Consider the following 18,426-nt stretch of genomic DNA (forward strand, 5'->3'; position numbering starts at 1 on the left):
TACAGTCCTAGACAGGCATGGGTGATTGGTGTAGGCACAGGCATCTGGCTGCACCAGGGGGACACACTCTGAGCAAGGCAGTGGTCTGATGGCCACCCCTGAGTGTCCAGGAGGAAGGCGTGTCCCTGTTCCCTAGAGCACGTAAGTGGGTGGGTTTTGCAGCCAGACTATGAGCACCTAATGCTGTTGGCTTTAAGGATTGGGGAGCACCACTTATTCATGGACCCCTATCGCAAGTGGCTTGGTGGCATGGGTGGAGCCATCAGTCCTCAGGCCCCTGATGTGGGTAGGTGAGGACCCTGCTTAATGGTCAGAGCAGTGTCAAATGTTAAGAACCTGCCACTTCACAGCTGAAATAGTTGAAGTTAGACTTCTGGTATATGCCCTGTTATACTCTGGTAATGAGGGCCTATGCCGTTGAGATGGGCCCGCACAAGTCTGTGCAGGGGGAAAGGCACTCAAAGTCTGTGGATCCCTTATGCCTGTCCTGAGTCAGAGGAGCTGTGCCTATCCGGGGTTCCTGGCTTAGGGGAGCTGGCAGTTTATTTTTTCCCCGTTTGTTAATTTGTTCACTCTCCAAGGCAGGGAAAATGGCTCCAGGCATGTGACGGATCCTACTTCCGGCCCAGGGGACTCGGCCATTGCTGAAGCTGGTGTGGGACCCAGTGCAGAGCAGGGAGGTAAATGGGAGAGAGGTTTTTCCCTAAGGGGGGTGTTTTTTATCCACGCGCTAGGCCGTTCACAATTACTTATCTTTCTCTGGATCGAGGGCTACTTCTCACTGGTTCTGGGTGGCCGTGTAGACTCTCAGTGGCTGGGTCTCTCCTGGTGAGGAAAACGCGCCTCCCGAGCAAGGCTGCTTGCCCGCCTCACCGCTCACCCCCGACCTGCTCAAGCCTGAGGGGCTCAGGTTCTCCCCGGTTCAGGTCTGGCAACTCCTCACTGCTTCCGAACCGTTCTCTCCCTCCCTCTGCCACTCAGTCTGGTTCCTCCACTCTGCCTTTGATATTCAGGGCTCCCAGATTGCATATATAATCGAATCACTGGTTTTTTTTGGGTCTTTGTTGTAAGAGGGTCCACTGGAAGCACCTGACTATTCCACCATCTCGGCCCCGCCCGGAAGTACTTTTCTGAGTAGAGAGATCTCACTAGCTCTCCGTCTCCCATCCACCCCAGTCATGGGATGACAGGGGGAGGGGGTCCTGGCGCCCATCTGCAGCTCCCTGTCCCGCAGTGCTCGCCTCAGGCAGGGTCCATGCAGATGCTGCTGGTGCCGCCAAGGGTGATGCCCAGCCGAGTCCACTGCCCTACTTGGCCAGGGTACCCTGCACGTGACACCCAGGCCAGAGACCGTGGCTTTTTTTTGGGTTTTTCAGCTGTGGTGGCCACTAAGCAGTCTGGGCTTGGGCAAGTGTGGCTGGAAGAGTTTAAAGCCCCTTAGGGAAGGCAGGCAGGGAGGAAGAAAGAGAAGGGAGCCAGCAGCCCTTCGGGATGGAAGTAGCCAGCTGGATGGCAAGCGCACTCTTGGGCAGGTGGGCTAGGGCTGGGCGTGGCTCATTTTAACCCGAATGGTGACCATGCAGTATGGTGGTGGCTGAGCCATGGTTTTCATGCAGTCCCCCTGTGAGGTCTCGCAGAGGCACGGTCCCGGGCCGACTGGTGAGCTTCCTGTGCCCCTCTCTCCTGTATATGGTATAGTGTTGGCGCAACGCCCAAATCACATAACGACCTATTTCACAGAATGTATCGTGGATGTTAAGCAGTGCATACCAGTGGAGTGGTGAGCACTTCCCCAGCCTCATGGATCTTAAGGTCTAACTGCTGTTATGAAGCCTTACTTAAGCTTTTGAGACTATAAATAGGGGAAATTGACTTAGTTTCCCTCAGGAAGTAATGATTAAGGTAAAAATCTAAAGAATAGATCTCATCTGTTGTTTAAAGGATCAAGGGTAGCACAGCTACACTAGACTTTTGAATAGCAGGTTCAGGGAAGTCAAAGCAAGCTTTATGGTTAGAACACAGAGTGGATGGGAGTACCATACTTAAAGTAAGTCTAGAGAGGAAGTTGTAAGGGCCAGGTCACACAGGTGGCATTGTATGCCGTGTTAAAGATTTTGGTCACTATTTGTTAAATAATGGCAAGCCAGAAGGCAAAATAATCGTTTAATGGTTGCAGGCTGGCCTCTAGGCTCAGAAAAAGGGAACAGTTAGATTAGGAATGAAAAACGAGATCAGCTCCATGCCCTTTCAGAGACTAAAACGTGACTAGTATATGAACTTTATGATCAACTAATTGGAAAACTTATTTGAAATGGTTAGATTTCTAGAAAAATATAATTTAAGCAAACAATCAGTGGAGACAGACTCCAAGATGACCCAGATATTAATTTTTGCCAGAAAGAAATTTTGAAGCATGTATTAAACTCTGCTCAGCCATAGAAAGGAAAATATGCTTTATGGACCTGTGGGACAATATCAGAAGTTTCATGAGTGTGGTTAGAGTCCCAGAAGGAGAGATGAAAGATGGAACAGAAAAAATATTTGAAGAAATAATGGTTGAAACTTCCCCAAGTTTGATAAATGACTTAAATGTACACATTCAAGAAGTGAAGTGAAACCCAAGCTGGAGGAACAGCAATCTGCTGAACAACAAGTAAAGACAAGATCTTGAATGTAGCCAGAGATGGTACACGACACAGTGAAAGAGCAGCTCGAATGCCCTAAAACTTCTCATCAAAAACAGTGTGATATATCCATACAATAGAATATTCTTTGGCTAAGTGAAAGAAGTCAGACATAAGAAGCACATATAGTATGATTCCATTTATATGAAATATCCAGAATAGGAAAATTGATCGGAACAGGAAGCAAATTAGTGATTACCAGGGTCTCAGGGAAGGGAAGAATGACTGCTTATGGATATGGGGTTTCTTTTTGTAGTGATGAAAGTGTCCTAAATAAGGTAGTGGTGACAGAGATGCACAACTTTGTGAATATACTAAAAACTAAGTTGTACACTTCTAAAGGCAGAATGTTGTGATACATGGATTTTATCTCAGTAAAACTAAAAAGAAACATGGAAGCCAGAAGTCAGTGGAACTGCGTTTTTCAAGTGCTGAAAGCAAAACCTACCAATTCAGAATTATATACCCAGCAAAAACATCGTGCAAGAACAAAAGCTGTATTTTGGCTATGAACATTCATATATGTCTTTGTATAGACCTGTGCTTTCACTTCTTTTGGCTAAATACCTAGGAATGGGACAGCTGGATGATATCACAGGGTTATATTGTCTTCCACTCACCTCTTAACTTCCACTTAACATTTTAAGAAACTACCAAACTTTTTAGCAAACCAGTTGTATCATTTTACATTTCAGAGAGTTGCTCCACATTATTGCCAACACTTTGTTTCCCATAATGGATTAGAATATTCATACCCACTCTGTTCATAAGCACCCCAAAGTGGAAACAACCCAAATATCCACCAACAGTGAATGGTTAAACTGTATGTATATAATGTAGTACTACTCAGCAGTAAGAAGAAATAAACTGTTGATACATGATATACCGTGAGGGGCAGAAGGAGTACATATGGTATGATTTTTGTTCCACAAGTCCATAAAGTTCTGTTCATTTATTCCTATCATCTTTTTTCTCTCTGTTTTTCAAATTGGGTAACTTTTTTTTTCCCTTCTTCCAATTCACATTCTTTCCTCCGTCTTCCTTATTATTCTGTTAAGCCTAATCAGGAAATTTTCTTGATTTTAAATATTGTATTTTTTAGTTCTAGTATTCCATTTGGTTCCTTTTTACAGTATACATTCCATTTCTCTACTGAGACTGCCTGTGTTTAACTCATTCTGAGCATGTTGTTGTTGTTAGGTGCTGTCTTAGCTATCTAGTGCTGCTATAAAAGAAATACCACAAGTGGATGGCTTTAACAAACAGAAGTTTATTCTTACAGTTTAGAAGGCTAGAAGTCCGAATTCAGGGTGTCAGCTCCAGGGGAAGGCTTTCTCTCTCTGTCGGCCCTGGGGGAAGGTCCTTGTCATCAGTCTTCCCCTGGTCCAGGAGCTTCCCAGCACAGGGACCCCAGGTCCAAAGGACACACACACTCCTGCCTGTTTCTTGGTGGTAATGAGGTCCCTCTACCCTCTGCTCGATTCTGTCTTTTATATCTCAGAAGAGACTGACTCAAGATACAACCTAATTCTGTAGATTGAATCCTGCCTTATTAACATAACTACCTTTAATCCTAATCCTGCCTCATTAACATCATAGAGATTATGATTTACAGCATGTAGGATAATCATATCAGATCACAAAATGTCCACTTATATTTGATGCAGGCCACACACCTAGGGAAAATCCCTTTCAAATGTGATTGGCTACTCACAGCAGATGAGGTGATCACCTTATATCAAATGTCATCCTGGACATGATCACAACATCATACGACTTCCGCACCACTCAGAATCATGGCCAAGTCAAGCTGACACACAACCTTAACCATCACAATAGTGTAGTCAATATTCTTCACCAACACCATAGTTCAAAGCCATCAATTCATTGGTCTTTCTTATTTGTTGTCCACCTTTCGCGTGCATGTAAGGAGATTGAAAATACCATGGCCTGGGTCAGGTGCACCTTAGTTCTCAGAGAGACATCTTTGCTTTTGAACACTTTAAAAGAGGTCTTTTGCAGCATATCTGCCCAGTGCAATACATCGTCTGATTTCTTGACTCCTGCTTCCATGGGCATTGATTGTGGATCCAAGTAAAATGAAATCCTTGACAGTTTCAGTATTTTCTCCATTTATCATGATGTTGCTTATTTGTCCGGTTGTGAGGATTTTTGTTTTTTTATGTTGAGGTGTAATCCATACTGAATGCTGTGGTGTGTGATCTTCATCTGTAAGGGCTTCATGTCTTCTTCACTCTCAGCAAGCCAAGATTGTGTCATCTGCATATCACAGGTTATTAATGAGTCTTCTTCCAATCCTGATGACACAGACCTTCCTCCAGAGCCGACAGAGAAAGCATTCACCTGGAGTTGACACCCTGAATTTGGACTTGTAGCCTACTAGACTGTGAGAGAATAAATTTCTCTTTGTTAAAGCCATCAGTTGGGTATTTCTGTTATAGCAGCACTGGATGACTAAGACATATGGTGATCTAAAAATTTATCCTCTGGCTCTCCAAGTTGGAAGACTGTTGATTTGCTGTTAGAGTTTTAGCTACCCCTCGTAGCACCCAATATGGTCTATGCTCAGGCTAAAAGCTATAAGAAAGAAAAAAAAAGTAAGGAAATTACCCCTTGCAGTTCCTTTCTTCAACATTTGACTCCACTCCAGAATATACTTGCTTTTGTTCATTCTCCAGTGTCTTCAGGTAGTTGTTTTCCGTATGTTTTCTAGAGTTTATAGTTATCTTTCGGAGGATTGATCCAATTAAAGCTTACTCTGCCATTAGTGGAAACAGAACTTTGTCTCACTAACACAATGAAATATATGAAAGATGGGGCGTTAGCTGCTGCTGATGCTATTTATCATAGCTCCCATTTTATTGTCTTCCACTCACCACATTCCAAAAGATACTAAGGTATAAAAGATGTCAAGTCAGATGATTTTCATCATCTTTGCTATTTGCATTTAGACAAATGGCTTTCTGTACATAAAAGGGTTTAGAAGAAATAATAGGAAAGTAGTAAGGTGTATAGCGAAATGGTATTTCTACACATACTCAGTGATTTGAGAAAAGGCTTGGAGTTGGAGCAGCTTTATTAGGTTACTTCTGTGGTATAAATCATTGACAGAGAAGCATTATGGCTTTAGAAAACAAATGTAATTGAATTTTGGAGTGAGATGATTTCATATTTTTAATTTAATCGGATATATTGACATTTATTTACAGTAAAATGTAACCACTTGAAGTATACCGTTTTTTTTTTTAATTTTGACAAATGTGTTTATCCATGCGTTCATCACCATAGAGAAGATACAGAACTTTTCATCACGCCAAAAATTTCCATCATACCTCTTTTCAGGCAGACTCTCCCCACACATAGCCCCAGGAGACCAAAGATATGATTTCTGCCGCTTCAGATTAATTTTCCCTATTTAAGAAGTTCTGCATTAATAGGATCATATATATACATGCAGTGTTTTGTTTCTGGCTACTTTCAGCATGTTTCGGACATTAATCCACGTTTGTATGAACAGCTTCCTCCTTTTTATTGCAAAGTAATATTCCATTGTCTTGATTTCCCACAAATTTTTTTACCATTTATCTATTGATGGACCTCTGGGCTGCTTCCATTTTGGGTCTCTTATTAAAAAGACTGGAGTGAACATTTGGATGCATTGTACACATATATTTTAGTATATTTTGGACAAATAATCAGAAGTGGAATTGCTAGGATTTATGATAAATGTATGTTTAACCTTAAAGGAACTAGTGGCACTATTTTTCCAAAGTGTTTGTTTTCCAAAGTCATTTTATGATTTTATTTTCTCACCAGCCATGTGTGAGAATTCCAGTTGCTTCACATATTTGCCAACACTTGATTATTATCTGTGTTTTTAATTTTAGCCATTCTTCTAGGTGTATAGTGTCTCATTTAGTTTTAATTTGCATTCCCCTGGTATCTGATAATGTTGAGCAGCTTTGGATCATTTGTATGTTTTCTTTTATGAAGTGTCCGTTAAAATATTTTGCCCATTTTTTTAGGTAGCTTGCCTTCTTATTATTGCGTTTTCAGAGTCCTTTATATAATATGGATTCAAGTCCTTTATCGGAAATGTGAATTGTAAATATTTTTCTCCCAGTCTGTGGCTTGCCTTTTTATTTCCTTAACTCTATCCTTTCATTTTTTTTTTTTTAATTTAGGTGAAGATCACTTAAAATAAGACTAGCCATTTAAAAGTCAACAATTCAGTGACATTCACAATATTTAGCAACCACTGCCTCTATCTAGTTCCAATACATTTTCACCACCTCAAAAGGTAACCCCACACCCATTAAACAATTACTCCCCATTTCCCTTTCTTCCAACCCCTGGCAACTACCAGTCTCCTTTCTGTCTGTATGGATTTTCCTATTCTGAATATTTCGTTTAAATGCAGTCATACAATATGTGACTTTTTATGTCTGGATTGTTTCACTTAAAAGTCTCTCCATGATGTGGCTTGTATCAGTATTTTTTTTTTTTTAATGGCTGAATAATACTTGTTGTATTTTATATACCACAGTTTTTTAATCTATCTGTTGGTAGACGTTTGGGTTGTTTTCTCCTGTTGGCTATTGCCATTTGCCAGCAGTGCTGCCATGAACATGTGTGTACAAGTATTTGTTTCAGTACTTGTTTCTAGTTATTTTGAGTAGGAGTGAAATTATTGGATTATGTGGTAATTCTATATTTAAGTTTTTGAGGAGCATCCAAAGTGTTTTCCACAGTGATTGTACATTCCCCCCAGCAATATATGAGGGTTCCAGTTTCACTACATCTTCATCAATACTTACTGCTTTTCGTTGTTTTATTATAGACAGCATATAGTTGGAACTTGTTTTTATTCTGACAGTTTTTTGCCTTTTAATTGATGTGTTTCTGCCATATCACATAATTACAGATAATTCTGTATGTCTGTATATATACAGATAATTCTGTAATTATCAATTTGATTGGAGCTAAGTCTTCCGTTTTGCTATTTGTTTTCCCTTTGATCTATTTGTTCTTCATTCCTTTTTTCTTTTCTCATTTCTGTTTCATATTGAATACTTTTTTCTGGTTCATTTTACCTTTACCATTTGCTTCTTTGCTTGTACCTCTTTCTTGTTGTTTTTAGTGAGTACTCTAGGATTTACAATATGCATTTATCACAATCAAACTTCTAATAATGTACCACTTTGCATGTAATAGATAATGTAAAACCCTTATAACAATGTATACCTACTCCTCACTTACCAACTACCTCGTTATCCAACATTTCACATTTACAACAATAGTAAAAAAAGAATCTACTATCCAACTCTTTTGCGCATTAACGATTACGTCTGTTAGTAACGAGTGCCAAGGTGTGAAGCGAGAGTAATGCTGGCTGTGATGGTTCATGTTACGTGTCATCTTGGCTGGGCCATGATTCTCAGTGGTTTAGCAGTTGTGTAATAATGTAGTCGTCATCCATTTTTGTGATCTGATGTGGTCATCCTCCATTTTCACATAACACCAATTTTCACATAATGACCTGGCCTTTGGAACCTAACCGTGTCGATAAGTGAGGAGTGAATGTATTTCCATTTTCTTGCTCCTGACCTTTGTGTTATTGCTGTTACGCATTTAATTCTTTGTGTATTGTAGACTCCAAAATGCATTATTATTTTACTTTAAGCAGCCAGTTCTCTTTTAAAAGAATTAGAAAATGAGAGAGCTAAAAGTCTTAATACTTACCCACATATTTTCCATTTCTACTGTTACTGTTTGTTTCTTTGTTTAGATTCAAGAGTCCATCTGGTATCGTTTTCCTTCATCCTGTGGAATTTTTACCTTAACTCTGTTTAAATAATTTTACCATCCTCCATTTATAATTATATCTATTTTATATGTATACATTGACATCAGCATCAGGCAGTGTTATTGTTTTTACTATAACCATCAAATACAATTTAGAAGACTCGAGAAAAAGGAAAGTCTATGTATTTACCTGTATTTTTTCTCTTTCTGTTGTTCTTTCTTCTTTTCTGATGTTCCATGTTTCCTTCTTTTATGTTTACTTTCTGTGGAGAGAACTTTTCTTTACCCATTTTTAACAGGGTAGATTTGCTGGCAATGAATTTCTTAATATTCCTTCATCTTGGAATGTCTTGATTTCCTTTTCATTCCTTTGATAGGTATAGGATTCTGGATTGACAGGTCTTTTCTTTCAGTACATGAAAAATATTCTGCCATTTCCTTCTGGCCTTCATGATTTCAGATGAGAAATTGGCTTTCTCTTACAGGTAAGAAGTCTTTTCTCTCATTGTTTCCCTTTTTATTTATTTATTTATTTTGTCTTTAGTATTCTGATGTTTGATTATAATACGTCTCAATAAGAATTTCTTTGAGTTTATCCTCTCTGGGTTTTCTCAGCTTCTTCTGTAGGTTTATGTGTTTTGCTAAATTTGGACACTTTTCAGCCATTATTTCTTTGAATGCTTTTTTCATCCCCACCCTCTTTTTCATCTCTTTCTGGGATTCTCATGACACTAAAGTTAGATCTTTTGTTATAGTCCCACATGTTACTGAGGTTCATTCTTTATATTTTCTGTTCCTTTACTGTGACTTTCTATTTCTTAATTGTGTCAAGCTTGTTTATAATTGCTTGTTGAAGCATTTTTGTGATGACTGTTTTAAAATCTTTGTCAGATAATTCCAACATCTGTGTCTTCTCAGTGCTGGCATCTATTGATTGTGTTTTATCATTCAAGTTAGGATTTAGCTAATTATTTGTATAACTCATAGTTTTTTAATAGTATTATGAGACTGTAGATCTTATTTATGTCTTCTGTTTAGCAGGCCTTCTCTGACACCATGCTGGTGGAGGAAGAGGGGCGCTGCCTCACTACTGTTAGGTGGAGGTGAAGATCCAGGATTCCCAGTTAGCCTCCTTTGACACCTCAGGAAGGAGAAAGAGTAGTGTGCTGGGTAGAGTAGGACTTAAGGTTTTTTTAACTAGGCCTCCACTGAGAACTCTCTTCTGGGGTAGCGGGGGGGAGCCTTGTTACTATTTACCGTGTGGCCTCTACTGACAGTGGTAAAGAGGTCTTGTTACTACAGGATGGTGGTGAAAATTTTAACTTCTCATTTGTCCTCTACTGACACCAGTCTGGCGGGAATTGGATGGATGCCTCATTACTACTGGATGGGGAAGAGAGTCCTAGCTTCCTTTTTGTAGAGGTGCCCTGTTACAGGTGGGCATAAGTAGACGTCTAGGCGTTTAGTGATGGGGATATTCAAGAAGCCGTGTTTTTTTTCTGTGGTAGTTGGCACAAGTTGGGTAGTTATTGTCTAAAAGTTTCTGTCTTACTGTGTTGCCACTTTCCTGGTCCTTTGGTTATAGACAGTTAGCTTTTCTTCGGGCTTGTTTCCACTGGTGTGACTAGGTTTCCGGCTTCTCTGGTCTGGGGTATATAAGGCAAAAGGAAAATCCAGGAAACTCACCACTGTGTTGTTGCTTGATTTGCAAGGTCTGTAGCCAGTCTTTTTGCTTAGGTTTATTTTATGTGTAATGTCCAGGATTTTTAACTCTGTTTAGCAAGAGGAATAGGGAGAAATGCATCTATTCAATTTTCTCTGGAACCAGAATCATCTTTATTGTTGAAAGATGTTTTTGTCAATTTAAAATTGTTTTGTTTGTTTGTTTAGCACTTTTAGATGCTATTCCATTGTCTCCTGGCTTGCATTGTCTTAGACATAAAGTCTATAGTCATTCTTATTTTTTTTACTCTCTAATGTAGTGTATATTTTTTCCCTCTGGCTCCTTTTATGATTTTTTTCTTTGTCACTAGGTTTCAGCAAGTTTGTTATTATATGCCTTAGTTCTTTTGTTTTGTTTTATTATGTTTATGGTTTAGCTTTTTGGAAGTGTGCATTTATATATTTTATCAACTTTGGAAAATATTTGGATATTAATCTTAAATGTTTTTTCCTCTTGTTTTCTTCTATCCCGGGACTCCAAAATTCCAGTTGCTTTATATTGTCCCACAGGTCTTTGATTTTAAGTAAATAAATATTCTTCCTCTGTGCATAAGTTTGGGTAGTTTCTGTTGCTTTCTCTTCAAGCTCATTGATGTTTTCTTCTACAATGTCTGATTTACTGTTAAGCACCCTCCAATGAATTTTTCATTTCAGATTTTTTATTTTTCAGTTCTCAAAGTTCCGTTTGGGTTTTTGTTTTTAATGTCTTATGGTTTTTTCCTTAATGTCCTTGATCATACTTTCAAAGTCCTCATCTATCTGTGTGATTTCTGGAGCTGTTTTTGTTGAATGATATTCCTCCAGGGTCACATTTTCCTGCTTTTTGACATACAGGAATTTTTTGTTGGATGCAGGACATTGTGAATGTTACATTATTGAGTTTCTAGATTTTGTTGTCTTCCTTTAACAAATGTTCAGTTTTATTTGGGTAGGCAGTTAAGTTACAAGTGGGTCAACATGGATCTTTTTGGAGGATTATTTTTTAAGGTTTGTTAGGGTTGCCTTTTATCCCAGAGATAGGTTAGCCCTACCACTACAAGTAAAGTTCTCCTTCTGAGGTCTCTATGGAGTGCCCTGGGTGTTCAGCAATGTCTTTCCACTCTGCCTAGTTGGAACTCAATTGTCTGCCATCATATGTGAGCTCTCAGAATTGTTCAGCTTGCACTTAATCTGATTGCTCTTTGTCCAGCTTCCTGGAATTTCACCCTTCTCGTGCACAACTTAGTATTTAGCTGTATGCTTATGAGGATAGTAATCAACATAAATCAAAATCCTTACTTCTCACCTCTCTGCTACTTCTGTTTTGACACCAGCTGCACTGCAGCACTTCTTCCTCTAACAGCCTGGAGTGAGGTCAGATCTCACAGGTTAAAGGACATCGTCTTTCAGATGACAAAGACACCAGATGCCAGCCACAAGCTTGGGAATTATTACAACACCCTCACTTCTAACTTGCTGGCTACAAATTCAGGGTTTTTCTGCTACCCCTTCAGAATGACAGTTGCAAGTTCAGGGGCCTCTACGGATCCCCTCATGTCTGACCTTACTGGCTACAGATTTGGGATTCCCTTTACCCCCTCAGGATACTAGCTGTAAACTCAAGAGTCCCCATCACCCCTCACCCTCACTTCTGACCTACTGGCTTACACTACTCCTTTGGGTATCATAATTTGCTGGAACAACTCAGAGAATTCACACAGAATGCTGTACTTAAACACGGTTACAGTTTTATTACAGGAAAAAGGTTACAAATGAAGAGATGCATAGGTCAGGGTCTGGGATGGTTCCCAATGTGGAGCTTCCATATCCCAAAAAGGGGTACACTACCCTCTCGTGTATCAGTGCCTTTCATCAACCAAGAAGTGCATGGAGCTTGCATGTCCAGAATCTTTATTTGGGTGCATTATGTAGTCGTGATTGATGGAGTCATACCCCTCCCCCTTTAAGGTCAGCTGATATCACCCATTTGGTGGTCCTGGCCAGCCCCAACCTGAGTGACATCATTAGAATAAACCCTCAGATGTGGTCTGGAGGCCTTATCAAAGGTACTTCAATTACTGGGGCACTTCCAAGGTATTACAGATTATCTCTTACGAACCAAGGATAAAGGCCAAATTCTTTGGGTAAAATTTTTTCTTCTTTTTTTATTGTGCTTTAGATGAAGGTTTACAGAGCAAATTAGTTTCTCATTAAGCAATTAATACACATATTGTTTTGTGGCATTGGTTGCAAACTCCATGACATGTCAACACTCTGCTTCTCGACCTTGAGTTCCCCATTACCAGCTTTCCTGTTCCCTCCTGCCTTCTTGTGTCTGCCCCTGAGCTGGTGTGCCTATTTAGTCTCGTTTTGTTTTATGGGGCTGTCTAATCTTTGGCTGAAGGGTGAACCTCAGGAGTGACTTCATTACTGAGCTATAAGGGTGTCCAGGGGCCATACTCTTGGCATTTCTCCAGTCTCTTGTCAGACCAGTAAGTCTGGTCTTTTTTTGTGAGTTAGAATTTTGTTCTATATTTTTCTCCACCTCTGTCCAAGACCCTCTATTGTGACCCCTGTCAGAGCAGTCAGTGGTGGTAGCCAGGCACTATCTAGTTGTGCTGGACTCAGGCTGGTGGAGGCTGTGGTAGTTATAGTCCATTAGTCCTTTGGCCTAATCTTTCCGTTGTGTCTTTGGTCTTCTTCATTCTCCCTTGCTCCAGACGGGATGGGACCAGTGGTGTATCTTTGATGGCTGCTCCAAGCTTTTAAGACCCTGGACGCTACTCACCAAAGTAGGATGTAGAACATTTTCTTTATATGTTATACCAATTGAGCTAGATGTCCTCCATGGGTAAAATATATTTAAACCTCACAGTACTCTAAAGAAAACTCATACACAGATTTTTGGAATTATTTTTCTTCACAGCTTTCTAAACTTGGTTACGCTTCCCTATAAATTCCAGATGTCTCAGCCTCTCGTACTCTTTTCAACTCATCAGTTTGGCTCTTCTCTGCTGAGGTTCTCCTGCCTACACCACAGTCTAGAAAGTACCTCTGCCTAGAAAGCTAGTGTGGTTTTAGGACTTACATTACTAATTTTCATTTTCTCAGAGATTGCAGTCTTGTACTGACTGTTGTCCAGTTTCTGATAATTGTTTTATAAATCTAGTGTTCTAATAATTGATCATGTTTTCAGTAGTGTACTTGGAAAGGACATATCTAGTACCAGTTCCTCATCCAACATGGCCAGATGAGGAAATCTCCATATCCCTTTTTTAATAACTGTGATTGTTTTTTAAATAGAAAACCATTTGCAGGGAAATAATTTTTTCACGATGAAATTATCTTTAAACTTCTCTTTTCAGCTTTACTGAAGCAGCAGCAGTTGAGACTGCCAGTCCTCCCGAAACCCCAGAAAAACCTCCTGAACCTGAAAGTACCTTGCAACCTGTACTCTCTCTCATCCCAAGGGAAAAGAAGACCCCTCGTCCCCCAAAGAAGAAGTATCAGAAAGCAGGGCTGTATTCTGACGTTTACAAAACTACAGAGTAAGTAGTAGCACCTGTCAGCTGATTTGCTTTTAAAGACCTGTTATTCTTCCATGTTTGACAAAATAAATATTAAAAAACACAATGCAAATGTAATTTTACACACAAATACGGATCTCATCACGAATACCTAAATGTCTGCTGTATTACTCATGACATTGTACTATATTGTATGGAGCTAATTATCTTCCCTGATCTTTATCTACTCTCTGCCTTTCAAGATGACATTCCTATAATTTGGATTCTAATGGTACCATTTTATTCATTAAAAGTAACAAAAATGGCACTGTTTGTATAACTAAAATGATCTTGATGATAATCTTCATTCATTGGTCGTTGATTGAACGCTTTCTGTGTTCCACGTACTTTGCCAGATTAATAAAACACCCTTCTTTTAAGAACTTCATACTCCCATAGAAAAGAATGATACTGAACATATAATTACAGTACAACTTGATAAGCATTCTAACTGAGAATTTTTGAAGCCCCAAGTAGATAGCAACTAATTATCATTGAGAAAGACTTCTTTTATGGAGTATAATTGAGTTAGGTTTTGGAGGTTGGATAGAGTTTGCCAGGTAAAGAAGGGTATTCCAGACACAACAGCACGTAGAAAGGCACATACACTAACATGCAAAGGTTTCGCATATATTAGAAAAACTCAGTTCAGTATTTCTGAAATATAGTGGAGTTATGGAAAATGAGTATCACGTTATAATGCTAAACTGACTCTAATATGTTTAATCTTCATTCTGTGAAGCTGTGTTGTTGTTGGTTGCCGTCAAGTCGATTCCAACTCATAGGGAGTCATAGATGAGATTTTTAGGAAAGGGAAAAGGAAGATTTATGCTTTAAAATGGTAACTCTAGAAAATTATTTGAATGTGAGAGATACTAATGGCAGTAGCTCTCACCATACCAAGAGGTCATGAGGGTCTGAACTTAGACTGAAAAAAGTGATATTGAAAAAGGAAAGGTTAGATTTTAAAGATATATCTGAGTTACTGTGGTTAAAGTGATTAACATGAAAACCACAGAATTCCCATAGTGTGTATTGAGGAGATTTTGATTGAGGCAGGTATTACATAAAGTCTTTGTACTCTATACCTACTTCTTAGTTCATGAAAACATTTTATTAGTTACGCTTAGGTTTAGCTACCAATAATAGGAAATCCTCCCAAATAATGAAGGCTTTAAGAAGATAGGCATTTATTTCCCTTTCATTTAAAAGAAGTTTTGTAGTATGCAGTTCAGGGCTAATATAGTACCTTCAGAGTCTCTTCAGGAACCTAGACTCCTGTTTTTTTCTTCTATCTCAGCACTAAGCTGTATTCCCAAGTTCAGCTCATGTTCCAGTAAGGCTGCTGGGATCTTCATTAGACAGTAGAAAAGAGAAAGGAGGGGAGTACAACGTGCACCCCCTTTGTAAGGAAATTTTCAAAACCTCATTTATAGCCATTGGCCAGAACCTAGTCACATGACCATACTTTAGCCACAAGGAAGGTTGGAAATATGGTCATTATTCCAAGTGACATTTACCAAGCTTTCTGCTTAAAAAAAAAAAAAAAAAATTTTCCTTTATGCTTCTATGTTTTAACTCGCATCACATCTCTTAAAATAGAGTAGAATGTTAATAATAAAGTCAGCCTTTAAATCAGAAATTAAGTATCATCAACCAAATCAGTATTTTTAAAATGTCCCTGGTCTGACACATCTTTGACTCTGAAAATTGACTGAAGCATCACCTTATTTATATTAGAATTATCTCTTCATCTCACAAAAATAAGTAGGAAGAAAATGGTTAATACTGGAATATTGATAAAGAACATCGATCAAGTTAGTAGATAGATGCATTCTTAAACGCCGTGAAGCACTGTATTTTTGTAGGATGCCTATTTTTTGTTGCTAGCCTTTTGTTTTTGAGGGGCCACAGAAAGATGCAAAAAAATTGCAAGGTTACTCTTTTGCGTATAAATCATCAGAGATGTTAAAGGGATATGTGAGGAGAGTGTGATTCAATCAAAGTTGGATTAAGATAAAACCACAGTGTCCATATAGAGAATGAGTTATATGAGGAGATACTGGAAGTCAGAAGAAGAGTTTGGAAGCTACCTTTACAGTTTCTCAGGATAGAAATAACGTCACGAAGTAAAAAAATAGCAGTGGAAAAAAGTTGGAAGGACTGGATTCATGTAGTGTTTTGACATTAGAATTGACTGGAATTAAAAACTGGTTAAGATATAGGGAGTGAGGGACAGTGGCAGAGTCAGTGATCCCCCGAATGTTCCTGTTTTGTATTGCTGGGTATATGCTGATGTCATTAAAATACCAGATAAAAGTGGGGCCGTCAGTACTCCTTGGCTTAAGAAAACCTCTATTTTATTAATGTGTATTTTTATAGGCATCAAAAAGTGTCTTTTAATATAGTCATCTAACTATTAACTGGGGTGTAGTACTGTAGTAGCAGAAGTCCTCATCTAACTTCAAGGGTGGGAATGAGAATCACCATCAGCCCAAAGCTGATTCTTATGAAGTGGAGATCAGACATACTTCCACTCTGCAGCCTTTTTACCAGTTCCGACACCAACTGTCCCTCTGATGACACTTTCTGCTTCTCTGCTGGGTTCAGTAATTCTTTGCAGCGGCCACACAGAACTCACAGACCATACTCCCTATTATGGGGTTTATTAGGGAAATAACAGGCTACAACCTGAGATCAGAATCAACTTGGAATTAACAGGATACAAGTCAGGATGCAGTTCGTAAATCAGGACAACTTCCAACTTCCCATTCTCCACCATGCCCACAGGCAGGCAAGTAGGCCTTGCTCTTGGCCCTGCCGACTGCCAGCCCTCACTCTCAGCCTTTGCCCTGTTCAGGCAAGTATTACAGCTCTTTAGCTCTGCCAGTAAGTGCCTGGAGGCACTTTACTGCGCCAGGAAGCCTTCTGCCCAAACACGCTCAGCTCTCTTATTCTGTGGATCGGCAAGCCCACTGCAGCCACCTTGTTCCATGGGCCAGGAAGCCAACCGCAGCCGTCTTACAGCAGTCTCCTGGTTCTTGTCATCTCATGCCGTCTCTAGTGGTACAGCTCTCTCTATCTCCTGGGTCTGACAGGTTCCTAGCGCAGAGACCCCGGGTCCAGAGGACGCACTCTGCTCCAGGCTCTTCTTCTTGGTAGTAGTGAGGTCCCCCTCAGTCTCTGTGGGATTGGCTCTTTTAAACCTAGCAGGATGGCAAAACTGACCAGCTGCCTTGGTAGGCCACAGACACCTTATTTGCATAGTTGCTGTCCCATCTCTGCAAGAGTTTTACACACCTTATTTGCATAGTCCCAGCCCAAAAAAAAAAAAAGAAAGTTAAGAAACTGTGGCTACAAAGGCCATATAAAAACAATTCACTGCACCACAAGGGGTTACCTCTTGAATTTTTTTTTTTTAATTTTTTAAATTTTTTAAATTTTTTCCCATACAAAAATTTATACATACATTATTATGTGACTCTAATTGCTCTCTCCATACTGTAACAGCACACTCCTCCTTTCCACCCCTGACTCCCCATGTCCAATTGAATTGATTTTTAATGGATGCTATCACAGATTACCACAAACTTTGTGGCTTAAAACAACACAGATTTATTATCTTACAGTTCTTGAGTTCAGAAGTCTGAATTGGGTCTCATTAGGCTAAAATCAAGGTGTTGGCAGGCTTGCCTTCCTTCTGGAGGCTCTAGGGAAGACTCGATTTTCTTGCCTTTTCCAGCTTCTAGAGACTGCCTGCATTCCTTGCTCCGTGGTCCGTTTCCATCTTCAAAGCCAGCATTGATGATTTAAGTCCTCACCTCGCATCACTCCAGTATCCTTTCTTCTGTAGTCACATCTCCTTCTCTGACTCTGATGCTTCTACCTTCCTTTTCCATTCATAAAAACCCTTACAATAACATTGCGCCTGCCTGGATAATCCAGGATAATCTCCCCATCTCCAAATCAACTGATTAGTAGCCTTAATGCCATTTGTAATCTTAATCCCCTTTACCATGAAACCTAACATATTCTCAGGTTCTGCAGTTTAGGACATGGACATCTTGGGTAGGGGCATTTTCTACCTACTAACCATACCTCTCTAGGATGTAGGATTTGGAAAGTGGAAGGTTTTCACTTCTTATTTTATATTTGTCTTTATTGGTTGAAGTTCTAAAGATGTATTACTTTTGCAATTTAAACTTCATGTTATCTCAGAGGAGTTAAAAATAATATAAAATATCAGATATATATTAGGTGAATATGAAGGTGAACTTTTGACTTTAGGGTATATATTATAATGAATCAGTGTAGAAACAATTGCACTAGATTGACAGTAGCCTTTTTTACAGAGAGTCTCTTTATAAGTGTTGTTGTTGTTAGTTGCTGCTGAGTCTATTCCAATACATGGCGACCCCATGTTGCAGAGTAGAACTGCTCCATAGGGTTTTCAAGGCCCCGTAGGGTTTTCGAGGCTGTGACCTTTTGGAAGCAGACCTCTAGAACTGTCTTCTGTGGTGCCTCAGGGTGAGTTCGAACTGCCAAACTTTTGGCTGGTAATATTTAATTCTATTTATATGCTACTTTTGAGTACTATGTCCATTATATAATAATAGAATAAATATAATTTTAAAGCTTGTAAAATATTT

At 39.4% G+C, this 18,426-nt stretch overlaps 1 protein-coding gene across 6 annotated transcripts in view; it reads left to right on the plus strand.

The window, feature by feature from the left end:
- The window catches only part of ASH1L (ASH1 like histone lysine methyltransferase), a 239,739-nt gene that overhangs the window by 138,337 nt on the left and 82,976 nt on the right, over positions 1-18,426 (plus strand). For all 6 annotated transcript variants that reach the window (XM_023742556.1, XM_023742554.1, XM_023742553.1 and 3 more), the window contains one exon: positions 13,577-13,759. In XM_023742556.1, the coding sequence (XP_023598324.1) occupies positions 13,577-13,759 (183 nt within the window). The remainder of the gene's footprint in view (positions 1-13,576; positions 13,760-18,426) is intronic.

Source organism: Trichechus manatus, unplaced genomic scaffold (assembly GCF_000243295.1).
Source record: "Trichechus manatus latirostris isolate Lorelei unplaced genomic scaffold, TriManLat1.0 scaffold00213, whole genome shotgun sequence".
Classification (NCBI taxonomy): Eukaryota; Metazoa; Chordata; class Mammalia; order Sirenia; family Trichechidae; genus Trichechus; species Trichechus manatus.